At 39.8% G+C, this 17,198-nt stretch overlaps 1 protein-coding gene across 1 annotated transcript; it reads left to right on the top strand.

Annotated features, from left to right (window-relative positions):
- The first annotated feature begins 328 nt into the window (after window positions 1-328).
- On the top strand, window positions 329-16,994 carry dnai1.2 (dynein, axonemal, intermediate chain 1, paralog 2). Its single transcript, XM_046384392.1, has 20 exons — window positions 329-529; window positions 659-718; window positions 860-958; window positions 1,170-1,250; window positions 1,457-1,583; window positions 1,759-1,814; window positions 1,976-2,131; window positions 2,339-2,398; window positions 2,512-2,640; window positions 2,892-2,976; window positions 3,089-3,206; window positions 3,504-3,547; window positions 3,710-3,957; window positions 4,232-4,321; window positions 4,613-4,700; window positions 4,896-4,975; window positions 7,303-7,451; window positions 10,240-10,339; window positions 13,008-13,193; window positions 16,715-16,994. Exons 1-20 carry the CDS (start codon window positions 488-490, stop codon window positions 16,814-16,816), a joined length of 2,100 nt encoding a protein of 699 aa, XP_046240348.1. The 5' UTR covers window positions 329-487; the 3' UTR covers window positions 16,817-16,994.
- Window positions 16,995-17,198: the final 204 nt, after the last annotated feature.

Below are 17,198 nucleotides of genomic sequence, written 5' to 3'. Positions count from 1 at the left end.
TATTTTCAAGGAACTTTTTGTTTTTATTTTCCATGGTGGACATTTTACTTTGACTTAGAACAGTTAACTTTCCGATGGAAAAAACGCTGTTGCTCAAGAGTTAACAATAGTGATCATGTAAAATAAATACATGTTATATAAAATGAGCATCCATCCATCCATCCATTTTCTACACCGCTTAAAATGAGCAATGTTCAGTGATTCAAAAACGGAAAAGAAAGCTCGAGAATCCCAGGCCATGTGAGCAGCTTATGATGGGAACTATCTTGACTTGATTGAACTCTTTACCATCTTCAGTGAAAGACCGACACGGCTGGTTGTCCTGGCAACCAATACACAGCAGCAGGTAGCAGCTAAAGAGCGGCTTTCCTTTAACTTTTAACGTTTTAGAAGTTTCTTCTTTTTTACTTTGTGTCCTTGTTCTGTATTTTGCTAACGTTACATACCTAAACTCTTGGTCAAGCAACTTAAGCGGGATATTTTCTCAATGCCTGTGACTAACAATAACGTTGCAGCACCTGTGAGAAAGGCAAGTTAATGGCGTTAACTTTAACTACGCTAGCTAATACGTCACAGAAATAAACTGACCGTGTCTTCATCATGCTAACATTGCAGCTAATGCATTTAGTTCAGTTGGTTTTCATTTGTTTTCACACAGGGCTCAATTGCTCAGAAGATTCCTGGCACGAAGACGACCAAAGCCGCAAGTAAGAAAAAGGTGGGTGGCTGACTCACAAACCAGTGAACACAAAACAGTGCTGAAATTTGGCATCTAGCTTCAGTACAAAGCTCTATAGAGAAGGAAATGTACTTTTATTACAGGTTGTAATTTTCATTTTGATTTTATGTGACGTTGCAGGATGAGGAGGAAGGCGTGGATATGGGCGATGGATGGGATGAGTGGTCTCATGGGAAAGCACTTACTAAGCCGTCAGATCAGCTGGAGCTCACTGAGGCTGTAAGCAGACGAGGATATTCGTTTCTCAAGTTCGTCACATCCGCATGGCCTGTTTTCAGGGAACTGACTCAGACTTTGCTGCTGTTCTCAGTAGAATAGTTCATAATCTTTTGGACATTGTTTTTGCAATCAATACCTCCTGCGAAATCACTCTAGTCAGGCATGTGTAACCTGTGTGTTGTTATGTGCTCTACTTTATTGATATCATTAGGAGCTGAAAGAGGAAATCACAAGGATCCTGACTGCAAACAACCCACATGCCCTCCAAAATGTTGTTCGGTATAGCTTCAAAGTAAGAAAGTCCAAGTTATCCTCATACTGCAGTCCTTTTATTTTGTATTTTATTTGATAGTAAATGGAGACATTTTTGTTTCCTTGTGAACTATTCACATTTAATGTATGACACTAAGCTATTCCCAACAAATGTTGTGGTGTTTATATATTTCAGAAATTTACCGTACTGTTTAAGTGGTAAATTCACACACATTTTTCTTCCAGGAACGTTCCTACAAGCCTACCGCTGTTGTAGATCAGATGGCTGTCCACTTTGTGTTGGAGGGCAGCCTCCTGCATCAAGACTCCGATGAGGCTCGGCGACTGAGGGCTAAAGAGAGTCTCTCTGAGGGTAGCTATGGAAATGTGTTTTTTCTTCTCTGGTGTAGTGCATACTTAGTTCCACAAGGTGTCACTTTCAACATGTCCTATAAAATTAAAGACTTGTCCAGAATTTATGCAAGAAAAAGTGATGCATTCATTTTTTACACAGTCAATTTATGTTTTAATATCTCTAATGTGTCCAGAGATGGCAACAGTTGACAGTGCAGCGGAACATGATGAGGAGAAACCAGAACTCACGGTAAAAGATATTTTGTTGAACTAAAATCAGAGCACAGGTTTGTCCTAATAGTATTAATCCAGTTTGAATAATGCATGGCAGGGTCCTGTTGATCAGCATTTCCTCACAGGGTCAAGAGTGTGACTTGAGCTACAACATTTCCCGCTGTTGGTTTTCCACAGGTGACACCTGTAGAAGATGGAGGAGAAGTGGAGGAAGCTGGAGAAGAGGACAGACCAGATAGCGTTGTTTCCAAAACTGACAAAAAGGAGCCAAAACTAACTAACCAGTTCAACTTTAGTGAGAGGGCCTCCCAGACCCTCAATAACCCCCTGAGGGTAGGAAGAAGGATAACCAATCTCCTGTTAGAGGAGCATCCTATGTCTTATCACAACACACATCTTTTTCATAGTAATTTAGTTAAGTAATATTTAAAAGTATTGGAGGGCATGTGAAACACGATATTGATGTGGGTATAAGGAAATATTCATAACATAGTGCCTCAAGAGTTCAGTGAATTTTTGAGATTTTTTATTTTCTTGTAGGAGAGAAGCTGCCAGACTGAACCTCCTCCACGCAGCATTTTCTCTGCCACTGCTAATCAGGTGCTGGATTACCTGACTTTTTTTAAAAAGAGATGTTTACACTAAACTTGTTGAGAAACACTGAATATATGTGCTTACATGGGCTAACTCGAATAACTCTATCTTCTTTTCAGTGGGAGATCTATGATGCGTATGTGGAGGAGTTGCAGAAACAAGAAAAAAATAAAGAGAAACAGAAAGCTGGGCCATCAAAGAAAGATATTGACAAAAGCAAGAAGAAGATGATGCTGATGGAAACGCATGTAAATTGAGTGCTCACCAACTTTACTGCCAAGATATAAGACATATCCGTCTAGCTTTGTTACATCTGATGTTAATGGTGTTGCCATGCGTGCATGCTATACGTACATTGCCATACAGTACATTGGTAATGGCTGTTACATCATAGTGTCTTATCTTCAAAGCTAACAATATAACTACCCAAGACTTGTGATAGTACTCAGCCAATACAGCCATGTCCTTATGTTAGTCTATGATAATATTTCTGTTATAGAATGATGAAATCAGCCAAGTGGGCAAGGCATCCAAAATCTTTGAGCGGATGGTTCATCAGAATACATTTGATGACATAGCACAAGGTATGTTCCAGTACACACGATAAGTGACTCAAGTACAATTCCATATTCAAGTTGCTGCACAGTCTCTACTATTTTCTTCTCTTCTCCTCGCCCTTCTTTCATGCCCTCTCAGATTTCAAATACTTTGAGGATGCGTCTGATGAGTTCAGGGACCAGGAGGGCACTCTTCTCCCTTTGTGGAAGTTCCAATATGACAAAGCCAAAAGACTGTCTGTCACTGCCCTCTGCTGGTAGGTCTGCTCATCAACGCTACTGATACTGATAATAATGTTCAGCATTAGTTTAAGGGGAAATAGTCTAGCTTCATCTGCCATACTATCTAGTGTTTCAAATATGATGTCATTTAATTGTGTTTTGTACATTTTTGGTTTAATTGCCTGTTAATGTGTTTCATTGGTAACACAATCTAAAAAAAAGATCACTGAATGTACATAAACCTCAAATAACAGTGTTTGTATTTCAATATTTGTGTATCCCATCTGCTGTCACAAATAGGGAGGATGACTTGATTTACTTGTCCTTAACAGGAATAAGAAATATCAGGACCTGTTTGCTGTGGGAATGGGATCCTGTAAGTACACAGAATAAAATGAGGATTCATAAGAGATGATTTATGTTAACATTTCTGAGATTTGGGGGGTGTTTTACCTAATTTAATTAGATTAGTACTTACTTTTTTTGAAGCATATTTGTTATTTGATCTAAACTTTTTCCTCCTTCTATCCCACGCCAGATGACTTCAGTAAACAGGGGCGCGGCATGCTTGTCTTCTACTCATTGAAGAACTCTGCCTTTCCAGAGTACATCTACCCTACCAGTTCTGGTGTGCTGTGTGTCGACATCCATGAGCATTATTCCTACCTGGCGGCAGTAGGTTTCTATGATGGCTGCGTGGCTGTCTACAACTTGAAGGAGGAGGGACAGGAGCCAGTGTATAAGAGTACAGCCAAGGCTGGCAAGCATACTGACCCAGTCTGGCAGGTGAGAGCAGGGATCAGTGTTAGAACTGATGGGAGCTCAACTGATTTGTCTAGTTTCAGTCACTTCAGCCATGGACTATTAATTTGTCTCCATTTACGTGAAAGTTTTGCCATTTTTAAAGCCATCCCAAACCAGTTACAAGTGGAAGTGAACTGATAAACTCTCTAACCCCAAACATACAGTGACACTGAGTTATAATACACACCTAACCAAGCAGAGAATTTCATGTGCTAGAGAATAAAAAAAATGCTGCATAAATGTATTTTTTATTCAGGTGTGCTGGCAGAATGATGACTTGGACAATAATCACAATTTCTATTCTGTGTCATCTGATGGCCGAGTTGTGTCCTGGACACTCGTCAAGGTTAGCCAAGGAATTATATTTATTTACATATAATTTGTATGTAACTTGTGCTCTTATATGGTTGTATTGAAAGTAATTTTCTCTCTTTTCTATCTCAGCCAAATGCAAATATGATCTAACTTCCAAGATGTTATCTACTTGCTTTTTGTGTGCACTCTTAATGAGTGTGTCTGTGTGTTTGTTTATATTTGCAGTTGTTTATGTGATTGTTTTCATTTGCATATGTTTGTATGTATGATTTGCATGCGTATATATCTATTACTTTATCACAGTGTGTTTGCATGCTTGCAGAATGAGCTGGTCTTTACAGACATTATAAGACTGTCTCTGAATGGTGCTTTCTCTGAGGGTCCAGAAGGTGCCCAGCAGCCCGGCATTGGTAAAGTCTCCATTATTCCCCATTTCATCTTGCACACATGCAGAAGAATGTTAATATTTGATTCTGAAACTGTGATTACTCATGTACATCGCTTTAATTATTTTCTGATATCAGATCAGGCTGAGTCCAAAACATCAGGATATTGTCTGTAACAGCACATGTCTAATTTATGTCCCTTGTATGTCTTGTCCACAGCCTGTGGAACATCTTTTGACTTCCATAAACAAATTGACTATCTCTTCCTAGTTGGCACAGAGGAGGGCAAAATACACAAGGTATGTATCAAGGATTTCACTCTGCTGGTTTTGGCTGGGTGCCATACTGTACGTCACTTCCCCAATTACATTATCTTGTTAATGTGACTCACTTAGGCAGTCAAATGTCCAGTGAAGATGGGAATCACTGCAATCATGATGTTTTGCCCCCTTTTATAGCATTTAATAGCTAATTTAAACCAAACTTATAAAAAAAAATAAACACTTTAACATCACCAGCATGATAAGAAGCACTTACAATGGCAGAAACCATCTTTGGGAAAAAATAATTTGACATGTACTTTGAGTTTTTAGCTTGCCACCAGGGGGCGGTTAAGATGTTCATACCCATTTTCGGGTAACTCATTTTACAAAAGCAAGGAAAATGGATTCAATATGGAATATAAAGCCAAAGTTAAACTCATACCTATTTTGACTATACAGCACTGTACCTATAGAACCAAAACAAAGGTTTTGTAAAAATAGCTGAATGATTTTGAAAATTCATCCAAAAATTCTGCTGAGCCTCATCCTTAAAATGTGTTTTCTTTCTGTACCACCTCTAAATGACATCAGGATCAGCTTGGGGCTTTACTGCCCTGAAAAACAGAAGCTTATTTTGTTTGTGGTGTACACACAGATATCCTGCTCGGCTAGCACTCCAGAGGGTACAGAAGGGAGAAAGTTTCCACTGTGTGTGTATGTGTGTGTGTGTGTGTGTGTGTGTGTGTGTGTGTGTGTGTGTGTGTGTAATTGTGCATGTGCACTTGTGTGTGTCCATGTGGCCCGTTGGGAGCCCCTCAGGCTTGACATGAAGGGTTTAATGAGTCTTCTTAAGCAGAGGCTCTTTCTGTCCACATGAGACAGCTGGTAGTTTTTGTTTGGCCTCCCACCATCTCTATGCTTTTCTTGCTCGTGTTCTTTTCAGCATAGGCAGAAAGACACTCATAAAAGTCTCCTTTGTTGCCAGTTACCGTGCCCTCAAACTATTGATTTAGTAACATAAAATGACAGCTCACTGACTAATGCTCACATCATTTGGCTGATGTTTATAAAATTAAACATAGTGTTTGAGGGAAGTGTATCTTATCTGAACATAAAGAATACACAATGTTTGGTAGTGAGATGAGGGGAGTTGAGGCTAATGCCTGGCTGCTAGAAATGTAATGCCTGCAAAAACACATACAACTGCACCAGTCAGTACACACATAGGCAGGTGAGCACACTGTTTAGGAGACAATGTACAAAGGTACAGGACAAGGCTGCACTATTTTATTATTATTTCATAATTATCCACATTTTACCGCGATACCCTGAAAAAGCAAAACCAACAACCCATTTAATGTGCTAGCCAGTATTGTCTTTACTTCTCTAGCCCAATATAGCCTGAGCTCCAGTGATCAGACACTTTTGACATATTTTTGATTGCATCTTGGCGACTTCGTGCCTGGCAGCATGATTAAGAAAAGGTGGCAAATGAAGCAGCAGACTGACTGATGATTGTTGTGACGTGTTTACATGCTGTGTTTATGGGAACACACACCTTGGCTGCACTCCTGTGAAATCACCCTCCTTTCAGGCGCACAGAAGGACGCATACCCAGTATGTGAGATGAAATGTGTTCTGTCTGTCACCTCAAGGTTCAGCAGCACAGAATCCCCAGGAGAGGACGGATTAAGAATCTCTCACCTAGCTGCAGGTCAACAATCAAACTGTCAGTGCTCAGAAGTGCAGCAGCTGTCCCCATAAGCCATTCTATTTTATCCTGAACATCTAGTTCATTTATCCCTGCAATCTTACTTTATGTGGTGCTTCTGGAAACCAATTTGCAAACAAACTCCAGAAATTTAAAGGGTAATTAAACACTGATTCAGAGAGAATTACATCACTCTCCTTGGGTTAAAACTCTGCAAGACTGTTTCAGATTCCTAAATAATTCTCAAGAAAATATTTTATTTTAAGAAAGACTTACATCAAAGCATAGCATTTGAATCATTTTTTTTTTATATTTTATTAGTTTGTTTGTCACAGTACACAAAAACTGAGATAATAACACAGTTCTTCTGATGTGCTGATGGGTCATTGTGATGTCTAGTAAGGGCTCTTTTTTCCACACAATATTCGTACTAACCATACTATATAACATATCACCAGCAAGGATAACAGTGAGAATTTGATGAAAGAGTAAATAAACCCCTAAACCACCACCAGACTAGGACTGTACTACTGCCACCAGCGGGTAATTAATGTGTACGATCACTGAACGCTGTGGTAAATAGTAAAATATTAATAAAATCATATGTTTACACCAATAACTTCCAAATCAAGACTTTTCCTTTGCTCCACAGTGCTCCAAGACTTACTCAAGCCAGTTCCTGGAAACCTATGATGCCCATAGCATGGCAGTGGATGCTGTAAAGTGGAACCACTTCCACCCAAAGGTTTTCATTTCTTGCAGTTCAGACTGGACCGTCAAGATCTGGGACCACACAATCAAGTAAGACGACTGATGAAAAGAAGTGAAAGAGTAAATGCTTACAGCTGCTACAGATATTTTTACCTCGCCTTCGCCTTATTTTCCCTTATCCGTGCACCTTGGAAACAGGTGAATTTGTGCCAGAAACCACCACTCTGCAGCTTCTATGAACATTACTCTAGGCCCTGTATATTGCATCATAGCAATAAAAATTCTCTAGAATCTATATTTTAGCAGAATTTTATAATCTATCTATCTCATTTCATATAACAAAATGTTATATAAAATGGATTTACCATTACAGCTACTGGGGTTCCACTGCAGAAACTGTTGGCTTGGTTGGGTGTCCTGTCAAGTAATGCTGGCAGTGTTGGCTGGTGGGAAGCTATCGAAAGATCATAAACTTATTGTTGTGCTAGTGACTCCTACTGGTTGGCTGGAATGTATTTGAAGATGAGGGCGATATCTCTGGAGAAAAGCTTGAAATACTCAGTGTTACAGTCTCCCTGTGAAGCTGTTGGGCGGGAGCTTATGACTTCAATACAGGGGAAAAAAATTAGTCATTTGCCTGTCATTTGCTGCTTTTATCAGTATTTCAATGTAGTGGACAGTTTATTAAAATACAGATCATATTATTTTTAGTGTAATTCAAGAAGCATTATACTTTCTGGCAGGAAGATGAGTTATTATTTTGTGGTTAGTAAGTGTAATTTTACGCTGTATTCAGAGATGGCAACATCACTGATGATCAAATGTACATTCAGTGAAGAAGGGATAAGATAATCATCATTTCATCTTTTCATAATATTAAAGTTGGTCTTTTGTCTTTATTACCCTCTTATATTCATCATGGACCCAGCATAATTTTCCTTCCTTATTTGACTAACCACTCAGCGCCTCCCACCTCTTGTCAACGAGCAACATGACTGAATAATGATAGTAATCATCCACCCATTATGAGAGACAGCGTTTTCAAGAATGATCCATAACATCCCATAGATAGTGACATAGAAGACATAGTGTTTCCAGGAGAGGGTCCGACTGGATCAAACAAGCGACAAATCTCACTGCACTGCTCAGAAGAGTGTAAAAGCTTTTCACTGAAAACTGCACCTTTGGCTGGACAGCTGAATGTGTCCTGGAAAACTATCCGATGATGTTACCCGGTCGTGAATGAGCTGACGGTTTTGTATAATTAGAAGAAACTTGCATTGAGTCTGTTAATCACTCAGACGGTTATCTTGATAAATTTGCTCTTCATCCTAGTGATAAAGTGGTACAAATTTATGATTGCTCTGACTGAATTTACAGTATGTGCAGTCTCATTCTGCAGTAAAAAGCCCTCTGGATTCTGGGTCAGATTTATTAGCCTTTTGTGCCTAATTTCAGACATATTCTACACCTACCAGAATGCATGTTATTTTTCAAACAGGCACAGGAGCTTGGAAGCACAGTGTTGTTAATCATCTGGGGAACATCTCACACAAAATGAATAAGACGGACTGTAGCAAAAAATGGAAAGCATGCTAAGTGGTAGCTGATTGTGCATTCTGGTCTGTTTACTAAGGCTCATGCATTTTTTGAGGGTCAGTTTTGCTCAGGAAATAATCCTCCATCTTTGTAAATAACCAGTATTCTCAGCTTGACTGAGCCGCAGCATTGAAAGCATTCTTGGCAACACATTTAAACTTTGCAACATTTTGATTTGTTTTTCTGATCTGATGCTGATGGTAGACATATTCTACCACCTCATGAGCTCTGCTTCACTCGCAGAATGTGCCCAGAAGGGCGTCTCAGGTGTTGATTAGTTCCTGCCTCAATAAGTCAAACACCAAATTACCTACAGATGGAAAGTGCAAATTGCTTTCATCTAGGTCTGTTATCTTTGTTACCAGAGTTGCAACCTAATAAAATAAAACGTTTGTTTTACTCTCTCTGTGGTCTTACACACACTCTCCCTCCTAAATATTTGAAGAAAATCTGTATGCGTCAGGTTTCAATTCTTCACCTTGCTTTCAGTGGTGTTTCACAAGTTCATACTGGGAGGAAGTTTTGTGCAGTTGGCTTGTGTTTCACGCCCACCCATTTTCTCTGCCAATCTCTGATGCCAGATGCATAGATCTGATGAAGTATCTATGGATGATAGTCTAAAGATGGTTTTCCATGACTGGAAACTTATTGGAAGACATAACAGATGTATCATTGCCTTGATCAAAGAAATAAAATGTACTGTTTTATAGCTACAATGCAGAATCAGATAAATTAAGTAATTGTTATGTTCCACCCGGGTGGCACAGTGGTGCAGCAAGAAGGTTCCAGGTTTGAATCCCGGTCTGGGCCCTTCTGTGTGGAGTTTGCATGTTCTCTCTGTGTTTTCTCCAGGTACTCTGGCTTCCTTCCACAATCCCACAAACATGCACATTAATGGGCTGCTTTACATTATCCTCAGGTGTGAGTGTGGATGCGTGGTTGTCTGTCTTTGTGTGTCAGCCCTGCGATTGACTGGCGACCAGTCCAGGGTGTACCCCACTTCTTGCCCGCAGTGAGCTGGGATAGGCTGTAGATCCACAGAGACCCTGATGTATAAAGCAGTACAGAAAATTGGTGGATGGGGTATATTCCACCCTGTTAAACTCATGATCTCTCTCAGACTCTAGACTCTATAGGAAACACCATCTTCAGCTGATGAGTAGCAGTTCTTTTTCATTCTGGGTGATGTTGAATTTCAGATGCACATAGCATTTCATGCAATATAATGAGGAAAATACCGATTTCCTGTCTGACCTTGGATGTCTGTGTATTTTTCCAGCACTCCAATGTTCACCTTTGACCTGGGTGCAGCTGTTGGTGATGTTGCCTGGTCACCATACTCCTCCACTGTATTTGCAGCTGTCACAACAGATGGAATAGTAAGTATTGTTCTAAACTTAGATTTTGCATGCCAAAACCCGACATAGGAGTTTAGTATTTCATAACTCATTTGCCTGTTTTAGCCAGACATTTTCATGGCTTCAGGTGATATAGACTGACTGTACAACCAATCTCAGACCTATGTGAGCGCCTAAAGGAGGCTATAATTATCAGTAGCACACATAACATTAGCTTAACACTTGCCTGACAGAGCATGTTAGACAGCTGCATTATCTAAGACCTGCCACTCACTTAAATTTTATCCTCATAATACAGTTATAGACTAGACTGACTAGAATAGCCTCAGGCAATTGAGTTTGTTCAACACAGATTCTTGTAACAAAAGTGTCTTCCTGCTCTGCCAGTGGTTATTGATTCCAGCCAAAAGTAATTTCAGTGGATGCCATGTTGCTTATCTCCACATATTTTCTTAATATGGCTGCAAGCTGTCCCCATCTGTTTATCTTCACACCAGTCTGTGCCATGCTATAAAAGTCCAGTGTGTTGTGTCTGACACATTTCCTGTACAGTGTGCCAAGTGAAGTCGAGTGAGAGTGACAAAGAGGAAATGAGAGCCGAGCAATTTGAGACACCTTATGTGATAGTGTGTCTGTGTGTTCTGTCCTCTCCGATGCCAGGATTCAGTCACCACGGGCACAATAAATACTGCCGTATGTCCAAAATTATGCAAATTATTTCACAACCATACATATTGGTCTTGGGAGAGAAGATGCGTCAAAAATCACACATCCTTTTTTAGTAAATTACAAGTAAGTACCTGAAAATGCACGCCTCTGATGTTGATATCGTAATAAAACCAAGGGTTTGTTTAACACATTCTCTGCAGAAAAAATCAAATTAAATGATTTCGCTACAAAGCATAGTTTCAGTTCTTTATGTAACTAAATGGTGATTTATTCTTTCAAACTGTATCAAAAGAAGTTTTCAACAGCTATTAAAAAACTCATTAAAATCTCATCCATTATCATACATTTCAACAAGCAGAATGTTCTTTATTTTCTAAGGAGCAGCAAGGACAAGAATATAAAATTTGTGTCTATCAAGGTCAGTGTGCCTGATCATTTTCATCAGTGTGCCACACTCAAAACTGAATTATCATTACAGTCTGATTTTAAGGATTAGGTTAGATTTTGTTCACAAGAACTAGTAACTGGATCTGCTAAATAACTGTTGCATTCAGTCCAAATCCAAGCTAAACGATCTTTGGAGAATGACAGAATATTGTCAGAATTCCCACATTCATTGGTGAGGTCGCAGTGCATGATGTTAATCAGCATAATCTTCAACAACATAACAGATTCTTTGCAGTACATTTGTCATTTTTGGTATGTGTCTGATGGAGCTTGAGTGACTCAGCATGAGTTGTGCGCTGCTTGACGTGTATTTACTGTTGATGACAACCTGGCCTGCTGCTGCTGCTGCCACACTGCGAAATGTCAGAGACACAATGCCGCACGTGTTTTTATGTGCGTGTATGTGTGTGCGTATGTGCATGTGTTCGTGCGCTCATAAGGATAATGACTTGCCAGGCCGGCTGAGGTGTAAGAATGACACTGAGTTGTGCCACTGCAAACAAATATCTCTTCGTTCTCTCTGTCTGTGCCTCTCCATCTGAGCCGCCTGTTGAGGAAATAAAGTGTCAGGATGAAATAATGAGAGATCCGGGCTTATCCCCCCGGTGATAGTCTCCAAATCCATATTTGCTCTCTCTGCAGTTCCTCTTAACCTTCTGCACATGGGCTTCCATGTATTTCAGTTAGTGTAACTGCCTCAGCACATGCTAGGTTATTAGATCTGACACTTCAACAAGATACAAAAAACATTAAACATAAAAATACATTTAATACAAGCTTGACAAATCGCAGGCAATCATTTTACACAGTAAAATGTCTCTCTGCTCCAAGTTCTTGTGTGTATTACAAATATAGTCATTGTGTACTGCAATCAGTCATGACTAATGCTACATTAGGGCTTGTATATCAAAAGCGAAAACACTGCAGGTAATGGCTGTAGTGAAGGAGGTTACAGAAAGTCATACCGTGCAACTGATGACTGCGATGCTTTGTGTGGTGCTGGTACACGTAGACAGTGTGAACCCTTGCAACCCGGGCACAGTCATCTATCTGGTAAAAGGAGTGGGCTGTGCTTTGAAGTGGGCTCATTTGTTGTTGACAGATTGTCTAAATGCACTTAGGCTGAAAGAAAAATATCTGTGATCTTGTTCCTTCTGGATGACGATGCTTATGATTTTGTATTGTAGCTGCCAAACGCACACAGATAAGCACGTACGGACAGAAGTGCACACTCACTCAATTACTGGGAACACCCTTCCTTGCACCAGATGGTCAGGCTTGCATCCCTGCAGAGGCTTGGGCTCCACTATTTCTCTTCTCACATAAAATACAACACACACACAAGATATGAAAAGACACTGTATAACAACTGATTTAGCCTTTACTTACTTACTCTCTTCAGACTCACATCCTCCAACCTAAGCGTGGTGGTGGTCAATAAGATGGATCACTTTTATAATGGGTTTCTATTTAAAACCTCAGTCAGGGTTAGTGGTAATGCCAAACTACTGATATCAGTTCAGTTACATATATCATAAACCGCTTAATTCTTTTGATCACTTGTCTTTTTCAGGTCCATGTTTTTGACCTCAGTGTCAACAAATATGAGGCCATCTGCCAGCAGTCAGTGGTGGCCAAAAAGAAGACCAAGCTAACTCACATTGAGTTTAATCCAATCTATCCAATCATCATAGTGGGTGATGACCGAGGCTATGTCACCAGCCTCAAACTCTCCCCTAACCTCCGCAAGAAACCCAAGGTAAGTTGTCAGAGAGGCACTTTCAATTACATTCAAATCATTTGGGCTAATTTCCTGCAAAGCTACTTCCATATTCGGTCTGCTTTTAAGTGCTAAGAAGATCATTTTGTCTTTCCAAATGCAGCTGCTTTACCATTCTACGCTTCTTCTCTGGCTGCTTTGTCTTTATAATTAGACTGTATTGGCACGTACACATAGAGCTTGTCCACATTACAAATTAGGTACCACATCTTGTACCACTTTCTGAACTGTGCGTAAGTATGTTCTGCAGTGTTACTAATGTACTTGAACACACTGTTCCTTCACTTTACATACTACATTGTGTGTACACACTCTTGATGGATATTTGCCCTTTTGCATAATTTATGACTGCCACTTGTTCCACTTCGATGAAAGCAGATCAGATGATTTATTCTTCTCAGAGTCCTGACCTCGAGCTAATTTCACCAAATAACAATTGAATGGAAGCCACTCCCCCCACCCCCTCCTCAGTGGCTCATTATCAGCATCACTAATCGCCTCTATTTCTTTCTCCCTTGCTCATTTAAACCAGTTAACAATTAGCCACAGAGTAGTCAAGTGTTGTTTGTAATTGAATAAGCTTGTTAGAAAAGATAACTAGATGGAGAAGCACAACATAAATTGCTTTGTATTGGAAATTTTACCAGAAGACGATTAAAAAGAAGGACAAAAGAGAGTCTTCTGGTCATCCAGTGGTTTAAAAGGCCTGTCATATAATGGGATTCACCCTGGGCTTGGGGATAGCTATGCTTTTCATATGCCATCCCTTGTCTCCTCATACTCCTTGTCACTCATACTGTCAAACTGTCAATAACTGCCCGGACAAAATGGGGGAAAAAATCTTCCAGAAAAGAAACCTTTAAGAAAGTAAATTTTGTATTCGAAGTAAGTTGTATTCCACTTTAGGCCATTCACAATTGATGAGTCACTGAAGGCTCTATTGCCACTCATGACAATGGTTAATGAGCTGCGGAGTAATCACAGCGGTCCTACTAAACACAGGAGGAAACCAAATGGCGCACTGAGTCACAACACTTTAATCAGGGCCCATTTACAGACAGCTCTGCAGCCTCTCCAGTTTTCCTTTGTGTTGTTCACATTTCATGCATGTGAACTAGAAGAAATTCTAACTGCTCAAATAATACGTATTTATTTTCACAACACATTTTTGCGCGTTATAGATCGCATTGCCACTCCTGGCCAGAAGACACATTAACAGTTCTTCAACCACACACATAAACACATTTTGTATGGGTATAGCATAACAGCATGTACACACACACACATCCAGTGCTACCTCATTAGCGACCTCAGACTGTAGCCCTAAAGCATACAATTGGGAAATAATTGCACAGTTCAGCACCACTGACAGCACTCAGAGCATTTTGGAACTCAGTGTGCCAAGTAAGCATCAGCCACAAACACCCACAGCAAATATTGTTAATAATATGTCATACAAAATTGGCACAGCAGCCCACTAAAACTAGCACAATGAGCATGGTGGCCCAATAATATGCCCAAAACATTGGCACAGTGGTCTAGCAATCCAAACTGTAACGAATGTATTGTAGTCGTCTATTTTAAGAACATTTGGTAAGGATGACGACATAACTTCTTGACTCGTTTTCTCTCACTAAACAAGTCCAGTCCACTTCACCTCTCACATCCTATGTTGTTCCTCAAATTAGCTTTAGTTAATGGTTTTGAGTTTCAGAAAATAGATATTTACTACAGGATGTACCTGGCCAGAAGTATGTTCTTAAATGCTCTTTGTTGCACTGAACTGAGCAGTTATTTCCCAGTTGTATGCCTGAGGGCCACACTCACCAATGAGGTAATGTCAGGTGTGCATGCCACATACACACAGAATTGTATAAGTCTGTGGGGTGTCATCATGGGGGGGATCCATGTGGGCCATGTTTGAATGTCTGAGGGGTTGAGAAGCAGGGATTTCCTTGGGCTGGTACAGTTTGTGCAGTCATCACTTTCCAGTTGAATCTAGTCTGAAAATGTATCATCATATTAAGTACCTGAATGTGCACATAATAGTGTACATTAGCTACACATCATCTTTAGACAACCACTAACATCGAATGAACCCTCTGTGTTCAGCACAATACCCTGTTCTGTTCTGCTCATTGTGTTCATTTCATCTGTTCTCTTTTCAGTGGCCTTATTCTTTCTTTGCCACAAGCCACAAGTAGCAGTTGCAGTATAAAAGCAGTCTTATGCAATATATAACATTTACCATAAGATTTATATGTTATGAATGCTGAGTGCCATACAATGAACATATACAGAATTATGGACTTTACAACGCAAGTGGATCTTCTGCTTCCTGTATATGAACACAGCAAGTCTGGGAAAAGTAGGAATTTAGATAATAAATGAGAACCCAGGTTTACATCTTGAGAGACAATAAGTTTTTATAATTGTGATTAATTTAGATGTTTTATTGATTTTAAGTGCTGGTTCATGGCCTGTCAGCCTTTCTCTCCACTGCTTTATTGAGCCATTCCTCATGGCAGAGATATTATGTTGCACAGGGATTTGATGCTTGTTCGTTTAGGGAACTCAGCTGCCTGTCTGGATCAGCTGCCTCGCTGTCTCCATTTCACATTTCAAAATAGCCATGCCAAAATATAAATATAAATTTTCCAAGCTTCAGAGGAGCAGTTAACAAGGCCCCTCTTGTTTGTTCATCTGTGTTGAGGGGTGAATCACCCTTTGTCACTGTGACCCACAGACACACTGAGCACAATTTTTTAAAAGATTACACAATGTATTAATTTTGTACCTGCCAACTTCGGTAAAAGGTGCACAGAAGGACATGAAATTAAGGCTGGATGACTAACAAAGGCGCAACACAGGAAGTAAGCTGTAAGTCATGTTGACTTTTAAATTGCCAACAGTGTTGTGTCCTGATTAAGATTGTTAGAATCAAGTTAAGATATGTTGAATGATTGTATCAGGCTCCTTTAATCAAAGTCCAATTCAACTGAGAAAAGTCTGTAAACAATACTGGATAACTAGACCTGTTAAACATCCTTTAACAGAGGTAGAATGAGCTCCTGCAGCAAGACAAAACAAATGTTTAGCAAAATTATATAGCTTTTTGAGTGGCAGTTCTTTTCTACACATAGGAGTATTTAAATGGCCAATAATGATAACAACAACAACAACAACAACAACAGATCGCAAGCTTTGGAAGATCTCTTAGAATTTTCCCTTTGCAAAGGTTCCATTTGGACAGCATCTCCATGTCTTCAAAGCACATTTCACAATAAGGTGCAAAGAAATTATTATATAATTGAGTAACATAACCACTGTGCTACTATTGACCTTAAATCCATTTCAATTTCTGTCTGGTTATGTTGTGTTCTCCTCCCATCGACTGCTTGCCTGGTTGGTTTGTGGTCTCCCCTGGTGTTTGGAAACATGAGGTCAAGTCATTTCCGATTCTTCTGTGTGTGTGTGTGTGTGTGTGTGTGTGTTTGTAGGCCAAGAAGGGTCAGGAGCTGCCTAAGGGTCCAGAAGTGGAAGTAGCCAAGATGGAGAAGCTCCTCAGTCTGCTGACAGAACCAGACCAAAGCACAGTCTAAGACGACCACCGTGGCTTCTCTCCCAAACACAACAACATGGTACAATCCTTTATTCGCATTCAGAAAACAACCCTCTTCTTTTGCTCAGTGAGTGCAAAAGTAAGCAACGTTGACATAGCAAGAAAACAATCTGTATGCGTTCATTAAAAAAAAAAAAAAATCCTCTGATCTCTCTTAATCTCTTATTCATATTCAATTAATAATGCATTTATCTATGCTCCGGTGCGTGATACATATTAAACAGGCAACATTAGAATTTCACTGACTTGAGTGACCTCTCCCGCAGGGATTTTTTAAAATCATTCCGTATGTATTGTACAAGCTGATTAAGCTGAAAAGTGAGGGAGGAGAGTTACTGCAAGTGAATGGGGAGATAAATTAG

The sequence above is a fragment of the Scatophagus argus genome, chromosome 3, assembly GCF_020382885.2.
Source record: "Scatophagus argus isolate fScaArg1 chromosome 3, fScaArg1.pri, whole genome shotgun sequence".
Taxonomy (NCBI): Eukaryota; Metazoa; Chordata; class Actinopteri; family Scatophagidae; genus Scatophagus; species Scatophagus argus.
The sequence above is the reverse complement of the archived record's forward strand: the minus strand, read 5'-3'. Positions and strand labels throughout refer to the sequence as shown.

Coding starts and splice junctions, on each gene's coding strand:
- dnai1.2 (XM_046384392.1), top strand. CDS start 488: ATGCCTGTGACTAACAATAACGTTGCAGCACCTGTGAGAAAG. Junction 959..1,169: donor AGCTGGAGCTCACTGAGGCT/GTAAGCAGACGA, acceptor TGATATCATTAG/GAGCTGAAAGAGGAAATCAC. Junction 3,958..4,231: donor ATACTGACCCAGTCTGGCAG/GTGAGAGCAGGG, acceptor TTTTTTATTCAG/GTGTGCTGGCAGAATGATGA.